This window comes from Macrosteles quadrilineatus, unplaced genomic scaffold (assembly GCF_028750875.1).
Source record: "Macrosteles quadrilineatus isolate MER2022 unplaced genomic scaffold, UCM_ALF_1.0 Scaffold_9__3_contigs__length_116548681, whole genome shotgun sequence".
Classification (NCBI taxonomy): domain Eukaryota; kingdom Metazoa; phylum Arthropoda; class Insecta; order Hemiptera; family Cicadellidae; genus Macrosteles; species Macrosteles quadrilineatus.
The window spans coordinates 37,539,035-37,555,678 of NW_026542602.1; the positions used below are offsets into that span (position 1 = coordinate 37,539,035).

Below are 16,644 nucleotides of genomic sequence, written 5' to 3' on the forward strand. Positions count from 1 at the left end.
AGACAGACAGACAGACAGACAGACAGACAGACAGAAATTGAGATAAGGTTTGATTCGGTTTCTCTGACCTATGAAATGTAAAAATAACCAAAAAGTTCATTATTCTAAGCAATGTACAGACAAAACTCTAATTTTATTTATATAGATATATATATATAAATCTATATATATATACATATATAAAAATTTGAACGAATGGTGTTTTTGTCCTCTGGGGACATCAAAATGAAAAAGTAAATCGGTCCCGGGCCTAAGTCTTACCATGAGACCTACGGTAATAGCTACTTCCCTATAGGGAAATTCGCTAAAACCGGCGTTGAACTACCAAACAAATCTAGCACAAAAAGTGTTTAGTATTTAAAACCTCTGAAATACTAATATTTAAAAACTCAGATAGTAAATTTTCAAATATTTTAATGTTTAGGACAAACCACAGCCAATTCGTTTTTATATTTTACTGATAAAAAAAACTTGAACTGTATACTCAGGATAATTATGTAGATTTACTGAATAATTAAACTTGAATAAACACTGAAAAAATATACAGTCTAAGGTATCAAAAATTGGTTTTGGAATGTTTTCATACCTCACTATTTTTAGTTAGCCACAACTGTGGCAAATACAAATTGCTGGTCTACTCAACACAATTGCTATATTTTACCAGAATTTACATACATTAAATACCAGCTACCAAACCTACTGTATAAATAAACACAGATTGCGTTCATTAACAAAAGTGTAAATTTTAGTTCTTTTTTTATTACTTAGCTCAATTACTATTTAAAACTATTTTTTCTACACATATGATATGTGTTTATCATGTAATGGCAATATTCATACCTTTCTACGTTTTACCTCAAATTCTTACCTAATGATTGAGATACTGATCCAAGAATACACTTAAATATCGTTGGTTCCTTGCAGGACTTGGCCGGAGAATACAACCTATCAGTGACAGGTGTGTATGAGTTCAACAATTACATTCCCAAGGACATACAAGAGATGGAGAAGATAGTTGATGACACGTACAAGAGAACAAGAGGTGAGCAAAGATGTAATAATGCATGATTTTGAAACTAAAATTAATATTTACTATTTGATAAAAAGATCATAACTTTTTTATCTCTCACCTTCACATCCTAGGACAATAGGTTCTAGCTCAGAACTGTTTTTTTCACATTACTGTAGGCTAGTCCTAGAGTGTGACGGGGGAACTCTGTCAACTCTGACGGGGGAAAAAGTTTAGAAACTCAAGTTTGGAGCTCTATAGAAAAGTAACCAAGCTACTTAGAAAAGCATGGAGTATATATATAAAAATTGCCATTGTTTTATTATACGTACTCCTGTGAAAACAAAAATGTTTAGCTCGTTAAAAAGTTTTTTCATGACAGTTGGAAGGTAAACAAACCCCTGTTTTTTAAAGTATCATAAACCATCTTATGACTTTGAAAATTCCCACAATATAAGCCAAACGTGAGAACTTCACCAACCATAAATAAAATATGGATACATGCAGTATAATGAATTAATTTTTTATGGTTTCAGAATCTATATATTAATTTTTACTTTACCCAAAAAGTTTTTTTTTGTTATTTGGTAAGTTAACTTTTTCATAAAAATGGCAAACTCTAGAAAAAAGTTGAAAAGCTTGTTTTGAAGGTGATTGTTATGGCATTTATTCGTTATGTTATTGTTATTATGGAAATATTCATACTTATCAACCATATTGTTAAGCATATTTCTTGTATAAATTTAAATTCCATTGGTTATTAGCGGGATTTGGGCACGGGACCACGGGCTCTGAAGCCCCGAGCTCTACCACTAGACCAGTTCACTCCCAAAACTTAGGAGCCTATTGTTAATACGCTCATCGATACCTAGAAACAGTTCTTCATTGCTTCTCAGGATGTGTCTGTAAACATTTCAGTTCCCTGTAAGTGTATTATTTTACAAATAATCTTCAAAGCTTTATTGACAAATATCAAAGTAAGTAAATCGGAGATTTAATTTAGAGCTTGACTCACCATTGATTTAATGACATTCAGACGTCATTTTCACCCAACAATTACCGTAAAAAGCAGGCTCTGTCACATTGTAACGCTTTTTGTTTATCAAATTAAAACGATTCCGAGATGAAGTTACCGTCCAAATTGAAATCTGTCACTTCCAGAAACAATATATAACTGAATTCAGCCATTGTAAAAATCGAAGTTAAACTTGTTTCATATGATCCTTTGTCCGTCTTCATACTAATATCTCAAATCTGTTTATGACCTTAATAAAACACAGTTAAAAGTCTGGGATTGATTAGTTTTACCCAACGAAGTCATAAAGTAGATTAATCTAGCAGCGTATCCAGAACTCTACAGTACTGAATTCTTTACAAACATACACTGCACATGAAACACTGTATTTCTCATATATGAAAGTATAAAAACAAGTTGAAAGCAATTGCAACTATTGATTACTTTGGTTTTTATCACCACATCATCGATACCAACTTAAGGGGAAACATTGTCAGCAACTAACTCAATATTTCTTATTATTTCCAGGATTTAAACGAAAAGCAATTTAAATAAATACCTTTGTAAATTCAACCTCATGAGTCTGTATACTGGCCCTTAAAAATACTAATTTTGTAATTTTGTAAGGTTCAAAATTTAAATTAACATTAAATTACAAAACTTTAATTTTTATATACTATTGTTTCTTTTGTGCTGTGTATACGTTGTTGTTTTTGTTTTGTTTTTTACACGATTTCCCAATGTACACATCCTTCTAATTTGTTTTAGTCTGTTCTTATTCATTTGATAGAAGTTCCACATTAAATTTATGAAACCCGATAAAACATATTTTCTAAATCCCCAAATAAAATTAATATTGGAGTAAAATATAATGATAGTATGATAATGTATAATAGCTTATCCTGTATTCTACAATTAAATTTTATGATAATGATATGAGTTATTTTACTGAACTATTTGTTAACATCCAAAGAAATAGGGTTCCAGACGCATTCAAATGAACACAAACTCTACTTGCTAAATGAATTAGAGAATAGTATCCCACCCTATAGTGATTGGTAAAGATTAACAGTAAAAATAGATTCTTTCATCTTACAATATCATGCACAACGTTTAACCTCCTAGTTTTAATTTTTTTAAACAATGAAAACCTATATGTTTTTATTTGCGTTACTTTACTTTACTGTAATATCATTGACTGACGTCCCATGAACCAGCTGGTACATTTTTCTTTTTTTACTAAAAAAAGCACATAGTTGTGTGAGCCAGTCAAAGAATGTGCTATTGTCCCAAATTATATTTTCTTCCTTACTTATTGTTGCTGGCCCATCTTGTCAACAGTTACTCACAATAAGTCATTCCATTAATTTGACTTGTTAAAATATTTTGTGTATTGGACAGAGTTTATTAATTTAGACTAGCACAATTTGTTTGTGGCTCACATTAACTACAACGATTTTTAATTGTATACTTGCAACAGCTTTATCATTGGGATGAAATGGTTATTTGTATCAATGGTCAAATATAACAGTTACAAAACAAGTACAAGGTAAGTAGTACAGTACTGAACAACAGTCCATGGAACAAACTAATTCAAACCCAATTGTTTGGGATTGCTTAAACAATAACAAATTTAAATCTTCTGATCTCTTTCTGTAAGAACCCATTCTACTGGTTTTAAAAGCAGCTTGCAAAAACATTCTATCCCACGTTGTTTTGAAATTATTACAGATTTGTTTTTATTCCAGAGCTACCATCTTACAATTTGTTTGTTTATTTCTGTTTGTGAATTGTATGCTTAGTTCTACCCGAGGTCGTCCAGTGGTCGATAACTCGACCAAAAATATTTAATGTATAATAGGCTTCTCTATTTTCACCCACGCTGTAAATAAAACATTGACTAGAATTTCTTAGATTTTTTTTTATTTCTGTTTATATTTCGTTGTTATTTCGTCACCACCATGGCAACCCATACGACGCATGGTCCATGTTGATTTTTTTTTATTTATTTATTTTGCTTATTTTTTAGTCTATTTTAATTTATAAAGAGATTCTGCACATCTGCAGGAAAATATCTTTCTAACAATAAGCGTAGATTTTTGCCAGTGATGCATACGAGCTGAGAAAAAGGGCTTTAAAGAAACACGCTTGCCTATTAATATATAATCTCAATATCGAACTTAAGTTTTATTACTCAGATGAAAATGTTTTCTCAAATAAACAAAATACTTTATATTGTTTCTCAACCATTCTTGTTTCAAAAAAAAAACAATTGTTTATATAACGCCTAGCCAATAAAGACGTTGTTGCCTTTGTAAAAGGAACAAATACAGTTTGATGGTTTCCTTAGTGAACAAAAAAGCGAAATCTAAAGCTCTTTATTAAACAATTCCAGATTTATCGGTTAGGAGTATTTTACAAAATAATGGAAAGAATAGCAACATTGTGATTTATCTTACAGTGCAATCGTCGCTAAATTGCTGTAATCCATATAACACTCTTTAAAATGTTGATTGAAAATATTTAGATTCCTATGTAAAAGAGAGAAAACTATATTGAGTTTTTCTTTGGCCCGTATAAATGAGTAAATTGGTATATTTTTGTATATACTGTAGAGTGAAACAAACACTGCGATGGTTTTAAGGAACTGTATTGTAACTTGAAGTTTTTGGGAATAAACCAGGATTCGACCCCCACTTCTTATCACCAAACTCCCAGAAGATAACGGTCAGGCAAGCAAAACGACATTTACACTTAGTTTTGTAACAACAGCTTTTTAAAAATGCCGGATTAACACAACCCAGTGAAATAAAACATTTTTCGAATTGCATTGCTTAATTCTTCAAGTCTGGCGGACCTACATTAAAACTTAGATAAATCTTGAAGTTTTTTTCAATCAAGTCAAGTTATTTCAAGTTTATTCATTTTGTTTGTTTCAACATGGTATTTTTACTATCCATCGTCAGTCAACTTTTTTATTCATTAATTGATAGCTCGATCACAAATGGATTCTGGGTATACCCTGCTTGGGATCAAACGATTAACCTTAAGGTTTTTATGCGAGCACACACATGCATAGACAAATTGTATTGATCCTGACATAAATTGTATGTCTTAAAATAACTAGTAAGTATTGGCTTTACAATATATATATTCTATTTAGCCGACCACTGGAATTATTCTGTTTGCTCTTTTTCCAGTGTACGTGTTTGTAGGAGAGCACATAGCCTTGGTAGACTTTGTCAGGTGTCTACAGCAGCGGAGACTGCTAGAACGTGGAGACTATGTGGTGATCTCAGTAGATGACGAGATATACGATCCTGATCACAAGAGGAGTATTGTACAGAGAGGTGGGTGAGATCAAAATAAATGCTAGAAATACAAGAAGAAAACTCTGTTTTAAATGGATTTCTCTGGTATTTCAAAACTGTTTAGAATCCCGTTAACATGCATTGATGGGTATCTAATTTAAACCTATGTTTTAAAATGTTGTTAATTATGTACACTAATCAAACATTGGTATAAGATAATTGATGGATTACAGAATACTTTCTTTCTTAGTCATTCTTCCATACATTTATTTATTCTATGATTCAGCTTATAAAGGGCTTCGAAAAAATCTTCATATGGATTACTGGGGTAGCTGAGCATGGTTGCTGAAATTAAAGTGAAGCTAAATATATAATTACAGTTTAGAATGTGCCTACATAATCTCCTCGTAAAAATCCTAACTTCCCACAACTATCAGGTATTTAATAATAAAAGTTTGGCTGTTCAATTGATTTTCGAAAGCTTGAAAAAGGACTTCAGAGACATTGATTCTTTGCCTCATATCTTGTTTTGCTCATTTCGCTTCCCAGGCTTACAAACTGTTGAGAATGGCAATTAATTTCTGTTCTCATCTAATACTTTTCAATTTCGTAAAATTAGACAGGTATTAATATGTTTATGGTCATACTTTAATAAGAGTAAAAAATAAATTTTTATTGCATATTGATCTGTTTCCTACTATCCAACAGAATCATCACCAATAAAGTATACACAAATAACCAGATACTATAATTTACGATGATTTTATTTATGTTCCTAAGAAGAATTGACAACTATTGTTGCCTGTGCAGAATACTTGGATCCGTTTATCCACCAAGGGGCTGAACTAAAAGGATTCAGATCCGTGCTCAAGCTGACCCCCTCCCACCCTAGAAACCCTCGATATAAGTAAGTTTTAGCTACACATTTTTGTTGTTCAATATATCTTGTTTTTTTTCATAACTTTTGTATAAGAGCGCAGTATTTAATACTGCGATTGCCTTGCCAAACATTTCCAAAGCATTTTTTTTTGTGTTTTGCAAAAGGTTGCAGAAGAGAATATTGGTTTTTATATCATGAATAAAATGGTTAACACTGCAAACTTATGGAGAAAAACTTGATTGTACGTAGTTTTGTAAAATTTGCTTTGACTTAAATCAGCTTTGTCAAAACTAAATAAGTATTTTTAACTAAGTGCAAACATATGTGTATAGAGGAATATGTACATTTTGTGGATTTCCTTGTTTTTCAATGGAGACAAAACCTTTCTTCCAAAGTTCCGCTTTTTAAACTTTAGACACCACAGACCAAGGCTTGAGAGGATTTTTTTTTAATACTCGAAAAAAAATATGAGTTAGCCAAGGTCATTTTGTACCTTTTGTGTAGCCTACAATTATTGTTCAGTAGCGAGTTAGACATAAAAACAAATATCAACTTCACAATTTTGTAACATAATGAAGAGTCTATAAAATATTGTTTTACTTAGAATATTTCATTATATTCATACAGTATATTTAACAATATATTCATTATTTTGTTTTAGAGAAATATGCGAGGAGGTGAAAAAACAGTCTACACTTCCACCGTTTTGTGTTCCATACCACAACAAGATATTTGATAGTATTTCAGTAAGTTTTTACAATATTAAATTTATATTATCAACGCATTAATTTAGTAAGTAAGCACTGGAAAAAGATAATTGATGTCTGCAAGCTATACACAATTGTATAATAAACCAGGAAATTTGTTGCGCTATCACTTAACATATAAAGATTGTTGAAAAACGTAGAAAGTGTGTTAACATTAAACCTGCAAACAATATGTGTAAACAGTTAATGTAAACACACCCACACGCTATTTACACTACAAACTCAGTGTTTGGATTAAGAAATTAGGCTCAGAGGTATTCAATTAACTAAAGGTTAATCGCATTTTACGCTACTGAATACTCCTGTGTTTACAATATTTTATTGACATACTTTGATTATAAATATTTTAATCTTTTTAAAAATATGAAATGAAATGAAATGAAATGAAAAATTCTTTATTTTACCAGGCAAAGTTAGGGCCACATGGCCCTCTCTTACACTTAACCTGACAAACTTAAATATAAATAAATAAAAATACAATGACATTTCTTAATATAATATAAAAATACATATTTAACACATCAAGTACAAGTTAACAAAAATTCAATTTACTTAACTAATTAACTAATTAAAAAAAAATAGTAATTTTTATAAATTAATAGAATATACAAAAGAAAAAACGTTCACTCTCACTCTCAAACGCATACGCACCAGTAATCGCGCAAAGACGCAGAAGCCCTAGGACACGCCAGCCGAGACCATTTGCTCGAAGTAGAGATTTTTTAGTGCCTCCACAAACTGGGAACGTTTATCAAGGGATTTAATGTGTAGGCTGGTCATAAAAATATGGGTTTGGTCAATGAATCTATGGTGTTTAGTTCACATTAAAGTTGGTACACTAGAAAAATGCATAAGTACTTAGAAGAATGTAGTAGAATACTTCTAGAACGTCTATTTTGGGTTTGATTTTTATTTACAAAACTTGTCATTGGTTTTAAAGCAACATTACGTCGATTTATTACAATTTATTATATCCTACCTTGCTGACTTTCACAAGCTGCATACAGTTTTGAAATTCATTTTTTATTAGTTTAAGAGACTTCTTTATATTTATCTCGTCGGATTTGTATTACCATACTCCTGTACACTTTCCACAGGATATGTCAAAGGATATTCAATATGTCAAACGTGTCCTTGACAGTAGCTATATCTGAAACATATTTTAAGGTAAGCCTACGGCGTGACTTACTTTATGTCTCTTTTCCTTTGTTTCCTAGGTCGTGCATAACACCAAATAAGGTAGTTATTCAATCTTATGTTAAAACCAATCTCATGTTAAACAGGTGCCTATACACGCGGCTCATCTCTACGACGCGGTCATGATCTACGCTAGAGCCCTCACAGAGATCTTCCACAACGGTGAAGACCCGAGGAATGGCTCAGCCATTCTGCAATATATCCTCAACAGATCCTACCACTCCGTTCAGGGACATGATGTAAGTAGTGGGTTCAAACTGCAGAGTTTTTTGTTTCTATTTTTATTTTATTCACAGTACTACGACACCGACTCACTAGTATTTGTAATTTGAGGTGAAGCTGAAAGAATGAGTGATGGATGAATTAAAGGAGAACTTTTGTTGCTGACTTAGCTCATGTGTTACGTCAGAGTGCAATATTTGTAAAATATACTAAAACTATGTGTAGGAGCTGTAGAGGAGACATACACAGTTAGTTTATCACAGTGTAAATAAGATAAATCTTACACCTGACAATATTCAGGATTAGGAAAAAAAATTACAAATTTCCAACTGCAATGCCAGTTAAACATGTATTTTGCATTTAGCCATCTCTTCAAAGTGTCAAACGAAATAATTAATTAAATACCTCTCGTCTCTTTCTCTTGCTATGATAGTAGAGATAACAATAAATGCTCTCCGGATCAGTCAGTTTACTCTAGAGAGGGTACGTCAAATATATACACATACATAGCATTCAATTCTAATGATCTCATAAAAACGATGAATAAATATTCTCAGAGGTGGTTCCAAGGAAGAGGGTTATAGGATAAACCTACCTCCCGCTAAATGGGAACCAGGAAATATAAATTTTAACACACATTTCGTCCTGAAACTTAACCTAGGAGGTTTTTGGAGACAGTTCTAGACGCTAAATATGGCTTTAGAAAGCCACCAAACAGTTTTTAAACCCCAAATTTGGGGGAGGACCCCTGGACCCCCCTTCTCTCTCGGGAGTCATGGTACACTCCCAGGTGGCTCCCTTAGCAAGGCCCTAGAACCGCTACTGAATATTATACGTTTTGAACATTATAGGTGTACATCGATGGTAACGGAGACGCAGAAGGCAACTTTAGCGTCGTGGCTCTCCTAGATGACGAGGAAGTCAACGGCAGTTTAAGGATGAGCATGCAACCTGTAGGATACTTCCAGTACTCAGATGACAGCACTGACATACCGGTGAGTGAATTGATCTAAGTAAGTTAAACTAATGTAATTAGTCTTATGTGATTTGAGGTTTAAACGTCGTTTCATTTTAAGTTTTTAACGAAAAACGAATTTTCCCAGAACAGAGCCTAGAAGGGATATTGTTTTTAGCCTAAAACTAAGATATTTCTACCAAATTTGAAATCATTGTGCGCAAACGTTACTCATTTTTTAGTATAGATAACTCAATGTAATATCAAGCAGATAAAGAATACCTTTACATTTTATCATTCTAGCAAATGATTTGAGAACCAAAAATATACCTCGCGAGTGTTTATTTTTGTACAGAATCCAAAACAAAAGTTTTTCAACAGTAATGTCACACTCCATGAATAGCTGCAAAATCTAATAACTCACCATAGTTAACATTCAGTCTGTTTCAACACATTTTCCATGGTAGTTCAATTATAGATAAAAGTATACCCCAAATCCAGTGCTGGTCGGTTCCTTGAGAGGGATCTTAGAGTAGGGGAGGTCAAGAAAATTTCCTCAGGCTCTGCTAGACCATTTTAACTTAAATAAAACTACAACTTATTAATCTTCAGTAATCTGAAGATTCCGAACTGGTGCATTATGATTGAATTCACACTTTTATTAGATGGAAAATTAACTTGAAAATTACTTATTACGTGTTCTATTACCGGTATGCCCTTTTGATTGTTAAGACAAACTATCTTAAGGTTCTTTTACTGTCCCTTTCCTAGAAGTTCCGGTACTACGACGAGGGACGTCCTATCCAATGGGTGAGTGGGAGGCAGCCCCATGCCGAGCCCTTGTGTGGTTTTGACAACGAGCGCTGCGGCTACAACTGGAAGGCCATCATGACCTTGGCAGCCATCTCTGCGCTCTGCGTCGTCGCCGTGACTTTCGCGTTCAAGTGGGTTGTCATATTGATTCAGGATTTTACAATTATATTTCTCGAAGATAGTAAAATTTTAATTAGATTTGTATGTGATATTCGTGTTTCGTTTATTTCCACTGACGTAACTTCAACCAAAGGAGTTTTCTGGTACCATTTGGTACGCTTTACACCAAACCAAATGGTGGTAAAACAAACACTTTTTTCCCAGGAAAAAGAAACTTTCTGTAAATATATAGTTTTACTTCATTGAAATGGTTTTAAAGTTTTTGAAAGAACATCGTGGGCATTAAAATGTACTCAACATAGTATTGCACACTGCACAGCTGTACACAATCGTACTTTAGAATGGTCGTTATCTGTTTCATTTAAATGACGAATTTACATGGGAGTGTTTAATCTACGTCGTTGCACTGTGACTCGTCTAATAGAAAAGAAGAAAGAGTGGTGTCGATATTTTATCTAGCCTGACAGGACTTTGAATAAACTATACCGAGTAATCAAACAAAGGACCTAGTTTACTAACAAAGCTTAAACAAGTACGTTTTGGCCTTGTTTTTATTTCAAAAAGTAGATTCAGTCGCCTGATATTTACAACTGAGAAAACTTGTTACTTTTTGTAGTAGTCCCAGTATGATGTGTTACCACTGAAGCCTATCGACCACTTTCACTTACAAACCTTAAAATATATCTAAACAGATAATATTGTGACCGTCTAATACAAAGGCGTTTGGCATATTAATTGATTAGAGAATAAATTATCTTCTTTACAGACACTACAGGTATGAGCAGAAGCTAGCTTGTCTGTTGTGGAAGATTGACATGAGAGACATCACCATCATCCCTACCATGGCGGACCCTAGAGGAGGCCCTAGCGTGTCCTACCCGACCGAGGTATGAGTAATCACTAATATACATTAGTGTTGTTTTATTATGTCGAATTTAGTTTGTCACAGTTTTTTACTGAGAGGTTTGAGAGTTTGACTAGTACACAGCCGTGAAAATATGTTGCTAAAACCGATGCTTTAGTTCTTGCTAGTTTTGGAGTGTAAAGGAATGCCGTTCAGTTGAATAATGGCAGAAATAGTACATTTCGTATACAAAACCTTTCAAATTTACCAAACTGAAAGGGCAGTTTATTAAAAACCAGCATCTGTTACTTCCCAATAAATTATAATAGTTTGAAAGCTTATAGAACTAAACTAGCAACACACTGTATGAGTGGCCAACTTTTTCTACGGTTCCTGCATATACGTTGAATGGTTCATCAAGTATCCAAATTCAATAGTTAAGCTGCTCACCCGGCAATGAACTTGACTAGGTTACACCAGAGGTTGGGGATTAGGTGCAACTCCTGAACATTCGAATGTCTACAGGTTCGAAATCGTTAAAGTGATTGTGAGACTGACACTGAGACAGTGAGTTAGCTAAAGGTTAACTCTTTCCATCATCAACAGATGGATTAGGCCTACCTAGGCTCCACATTCCAGATATATTTAGAGCTATATTTTGAGTTTGGCAAATCCTATAATATTAATAGGCAAGACAAATTGTTCTGCTAATTGGTTAAAATATTGTTAGTAAATTAACAGAAACCCCTTGACCATTGAAATTTTGAACCACATAATAAATATAATTTTCTCCACAGTTTCCAGTCTACAGGCACAGTGGTTGTCGTAGTCTGGTACCGGAAGTGAGCCCAAAGCGAGCCTACACTCACATTGGTTTGTACAAGGGCAACATCGTCGCCATCAAACCCATCCACAAACGTAGCCTCGATATCACACGCAGTATCAGGAAGGAGCTAAAACAGGTACAAAATAAATAATTTATAAATAAAAAACTTTTTTAAACAAAACTTTTTTAAACGCCCTAAAAAGTAGAAAATAATTTACAAATAATTTATAAATATGTTGAGAGAGTATAAATACTTGTACGATTTAAAACGAAAAACGTGGGGTGCATGCAATAGATAGTTTACAATTACCTTCACCTACTGAACTAATGTATTATTATCAATTAATTGCATGCACCCAACGTTTTTCGTTTTAAATCGTACAAGTATTTATACTCTCTCAACATATTTATAAATTATTTGTAAATTATTTTCTACTTTTTAGGGCGTTTAAAAACGTTTTGTTTAAAAAAAGTTTTTTATTTATAAATTATTTTATACTTTTTAGTTTTAATGTGTGTGCATGTTAAATCTATTTCAAGCATCTACAGGGTGTCACAAAAAAGTGTGATGGGCTATACAGGACCTAATTCTACATGCAAAAATAAGTAAAAAATGAAGAATAAAATTTTTTGGATTTCGGCTTAGTTTAGCCGTAATCCGCCATTTTGTTTTTTGGGGAAAATATTTATTATTTCAAAATCCCTTTGAGATATTTTTACGTAACTTGGCAAAATTGTTTACACTATAGTAAGTAACATTTATTAAAAAAATATTATTTTAGCTTTCCAAATTTCAAAATGGCGGCCGTTTGAATTTTTTTATGCCAAATTTCATGAAAACCGGTACTTAAATCAAAATTTTGTAAGACACAAAAGTTTTAGTATTTATTATGACAAATCCAACAAAACAAAAATGAATAAAATCGGTTCATAAATAAAGAAGCTGTGTTTATTTTAGTAATTTAGACTGAAATTATTAATATTACAATGTATTAAATGTAATGTAATAATCAATGTAACGTATTAACACTTAAAGTGCCGTTGACATGTTTGAACATGAAAATTGCATTTATTTCAATGTTAAGCAATGGCGGGAATTCCCGTCATCAGCACCCAACGTGTTAAGTAATTTCAGTCTAAATTACTAAAATAAACACAGCTTCTTTATTTATGAACCGATTTTATTCATTTTTGTTTTGTTGGATTTGTCATAATACATACTAAAACTTTTGTGTCTTACAAAATTTTGATTTAGGTACCGGTTTTCATGAAATTTGGCATTAAAGAATTCAAACGGCCGCCATTTTTAAATTTGGAAAGTTAAAATAATAATTTTTTTATAAATGTTACTTACTATAGTGTAAACAATTTTGCCAAGTTTCGTAAAAATATCTCAAAGGGATTTTGAAATAATAAATATTTTCCCCAAAAAACAAAATGGCGGATTACGGCTAAACTAAGCCGAAATCAAAAAAATTTTATTCTTCATTATTGACTTATTTTTGCATGTAGAATTAGGTCCTGTATAGCCCATCACACTTTTTTGTGACACCCTGTATATCAGATTAAGACAGAGGCATGTGGGAAATCTAAGGTTTATTTGAGTTTCTTTGCATATAATTATGTATTAGATTGCATGTATGGCCTACCTACTAACTATAAATATATCAATCTATTTAATCGCAATGTTTCTGAAATAAAGTACAAAGAAATGTTATTCATAAATATATTTGATAAAATTGTTACTTGAAATTAAAGCTATACCGTACTTATTAGTTATTAGTTTTAAATGTGCTCAGTTATGATGCTGGATGATCTAGTTTTCGCATTCTCTCCATCTCCTTCATTGCATGGTGTCTTTCCAGTGAGTTTTGAGCAGTCAAGTTCCTATATTCATATGCCATATAATGATCTGACACGACTTAGTGCGACATATGCCTGTCCTTTGGCAAATAGTGCAGACCCGAGGTATACAACTGCCTGATCCACAGTACAGCCTTGCATTTTATGGACTGTGCAGGCCCAGCATAGTATTATTGGGATCTGTGTTCGCTCAATTGTTCCATAGTTTCGGAGTGCCGGAAACTGTATCGATTTTGTCTTTATCAAATGGATTCCATCTCTGCCAAAGTCAATGCGAACCGATGGAATGTCAGTATCGTACATTTCGCTGACATAGTAGCGTGTAGTAGTAGTCTTGCCGATTTACAAACCTCCGATTCCTGTTGAAGCTTAACTACTCTGTTGAAGCTTAGCTCTTTTTTTCTTTTCCTTCTCTAGGCGTCGCTTGCGTTGGGTGACTGTCTCCTTGACCATAATATGAGTTATCATGCAATATTCACAAATAATTGATATTATTACATGCTTACAGTTCATTAATCCGAAAACTCACAATATATAATAATTTAACTATAGTTTGTTATGGAATTTCTCTGCAATGCATTCACTCGAAATATTTATTGTTTACTTTATAGAATACTAAATAAACAAAAATTGACATTATTTACAAACACCTTGATACCTGCAATCAGATTGTTTATCTTTATTTTGAAATTTTTGTTTGTATAAAAAGTCTCTTGGGAGCATAACCTGTACCTCTTTACCTCTGCTCTTCGAACTGTCAAATTTAAGTATTTACAGCTGACTTAAATTAGTTGATATATTTACATCCTTTCAAAATGTAAACATGAAAAATTTGGAAGCCCATGGGGCGTAGCCCAAGGGAAATATGAAAATTAAATGATATAATATTGCATTGTCATGCATTTGTGAGCTATGTCTCAAATTTCAAGTCTCTAGCTTATCGGGAACATCGTTTATAATTGATATCAAAATTTGTAGGAAAGCGAGCTAATAAAAACAAGCCCATGGGGCGTAGTCCGAAAGGAAATATGAAAATTAGTCTCATAAGTCTCTAGCTCATCGGGAAGTATCAAAATTCGCAAGAAATCGATTTAATAAAAACAAGCCCATGGGGCGTAGCCCAAGGGAAATATGAAAATTAAATTGTATAATATTGCATTGTCTTCCATTTGTGAGATATGTTTCAAGTTTCAAGTCCCAAGCTCATCGGGAAGTTAGTATAAAATCGGTTGCAAAATTTGTAGCGGACAAGAAAGTGACCTAATAAAAATGTTTTAAAAAATAAAACAGTTTGAAACATTTGATAACTCAGGAACAGTCCTGAGGTGTCAAATTAGCAAATTTGATTAGGTTGATTTTAGCTTTGTCAATTATTATTTTGACTGAATGTGCTGTTGTAATTTTAACTTCTTCATGAAAGGTTTCTCTAATTTTAATGGCATTGTATATGATTTAGAGTTCGGGGTTTACATTTATGCACGACAGTGTATTAAGACAATTTCAAAATTTCGACCATTAACACTAAAGTCACCTTCAAGCTATGTTCAAAAAGGTCGTTTTGCTTGTGCCCGTTAGTCTTTTTCCTCGTTTGAAGGTCATATTAAGTTTTGAATTGTGTTTGCTGCAATCAGTTTTACTTACTATATACAGTCAAAGCGGTATAAACGATATTGATTGTATAAAGCATCAGTTTTTATGTTGTTGAAATTTACAATATCTGTGATCTTAGTGTAAGACTGAGACTGTTTTGATATGTAATGCAATACAATTTAGCCACTCAAAAGTTGCATAACGATCTTCCCTATTTAATTAACTAAAATGAATATAGCTAACCAAGTTTGCATTCTGTCCACCAGCAAATTAGATAGATAAAAAGGCTTAAAAAATTAAATAAAGCACATTTGTGGTCTAAATACCCTTAAGTAGCATTTTTACTTGTGATAGTGTATAGCAAAATTTTCGCAGATTCGTGAGGTAAGACATGAGAACGTGGTGACGTTCATCGGTGCCTGTGTCGACACCGGCAACATATGTCTGCTGACGACCTACTGTGCTAGAGGCAGTCTGCAGGATGTGCTGAACAACGAGGACATGCACCTGGACAACATGTTCGTGTCGTCACTCATCGCCGACCTTATCAAGGTACAGTATAGCCTCGACTCTTGGGGGTGTGGGTTCAAATCCTAAAAATCACCAATGGTTGTGAGATTCGGTGTGAGAGGTAGTTTAAAGTCCAAATGTAGGTCTGCCCACTGAACCTAGAATAACAACAGTTTTACTAAAATAATACATCATGAAAATTATCTCTTGCCTGCTTAATGTTTGCTCAATATGGTACTGTTGAAAACCTCTAATGACACGAATAACTGCCAATGAAAACCCTGAATCTCACTTTAAACTGCGACGACTGTCATAAAAACGGAATTATCTAGTTGATTCCGGAATCACTTCTTGAATCCGGGTGACGACCGTATCAAATGTGACAGTTGTCACCCAAAATCGTAGACTCTACAATACGCAACCGTAGGAGATTGTCCTCTAAGATTAGGTTTATGACCCTCACCAACATATTTCACTATACGCGTGGTTGAAGTGCCTGTTTAAACGATCTGTATTTATATTGAAGGCTGAAGGCTTGAAGTACTACAGTACTCCTGTTGGCTCATCCTCGCTTAATGTCACTAACACGCCTCATCTCTGTAGAGAAACCCTCTCTACACAGTACACATATAGGCATATTTTGTAATCAGGTTGTTTTCACGTGGTAAACTATTCTATATTCTCTTACATATTTTTACCACGATTATAATTAACTTAATACA

General features: G+C 33.1%; 1 protein-coding gene across 2 annotated transcripts in view; it reads left to right on the forward strand.

Moving 5' to 3' along the window:
* The window catches only part of LOC129002398 (guanylate cyclase 32E-like), a 124,369-nt gene that overhangs the window by 95,882 nt on the left and 11,843 nt on the right, over positions 1–16,644 (forward strand). For both annotated transcript variants that reach the window (XM_054430174.1, XM_054430175.1), the window contains exons 5-14: positions 925–1,042; positions 5,225–5,374; positions 6,146–6,242; positions 6,877–6,961; positions 8,266–8,418; positions 9,253–9,396; positions 10,128–10,300; positions 11,056–11,176; positions 11,931–12,095; positions 15,788–15,964. In XM_054430174.1, coding sequence (XP_054286149.1) covers positions 925–1,042; positions 5,225–5,374; positions 6,146–6,242; positions 6,877–6,961; positions 8,266–8,418; positions 9,253–9,396; positions 10,128–10,300; positions 11,056–11,176; positions 11,931–12,095; positions 15,788–15,964 — 1,383 coding nt within the window. The remainder of the gene's footprint in view (positions 1–924; positions 1,043–5,224; positions 5,375–6,145; positions 6,243–6,876; positions 6,962–8,265; positions 8,419–9,252; positions 9,397–10,127; positions 10,301–11,055; positions 11,177–11,930; positions 12,096–15,787; positions 15,965–16,644) is intronic.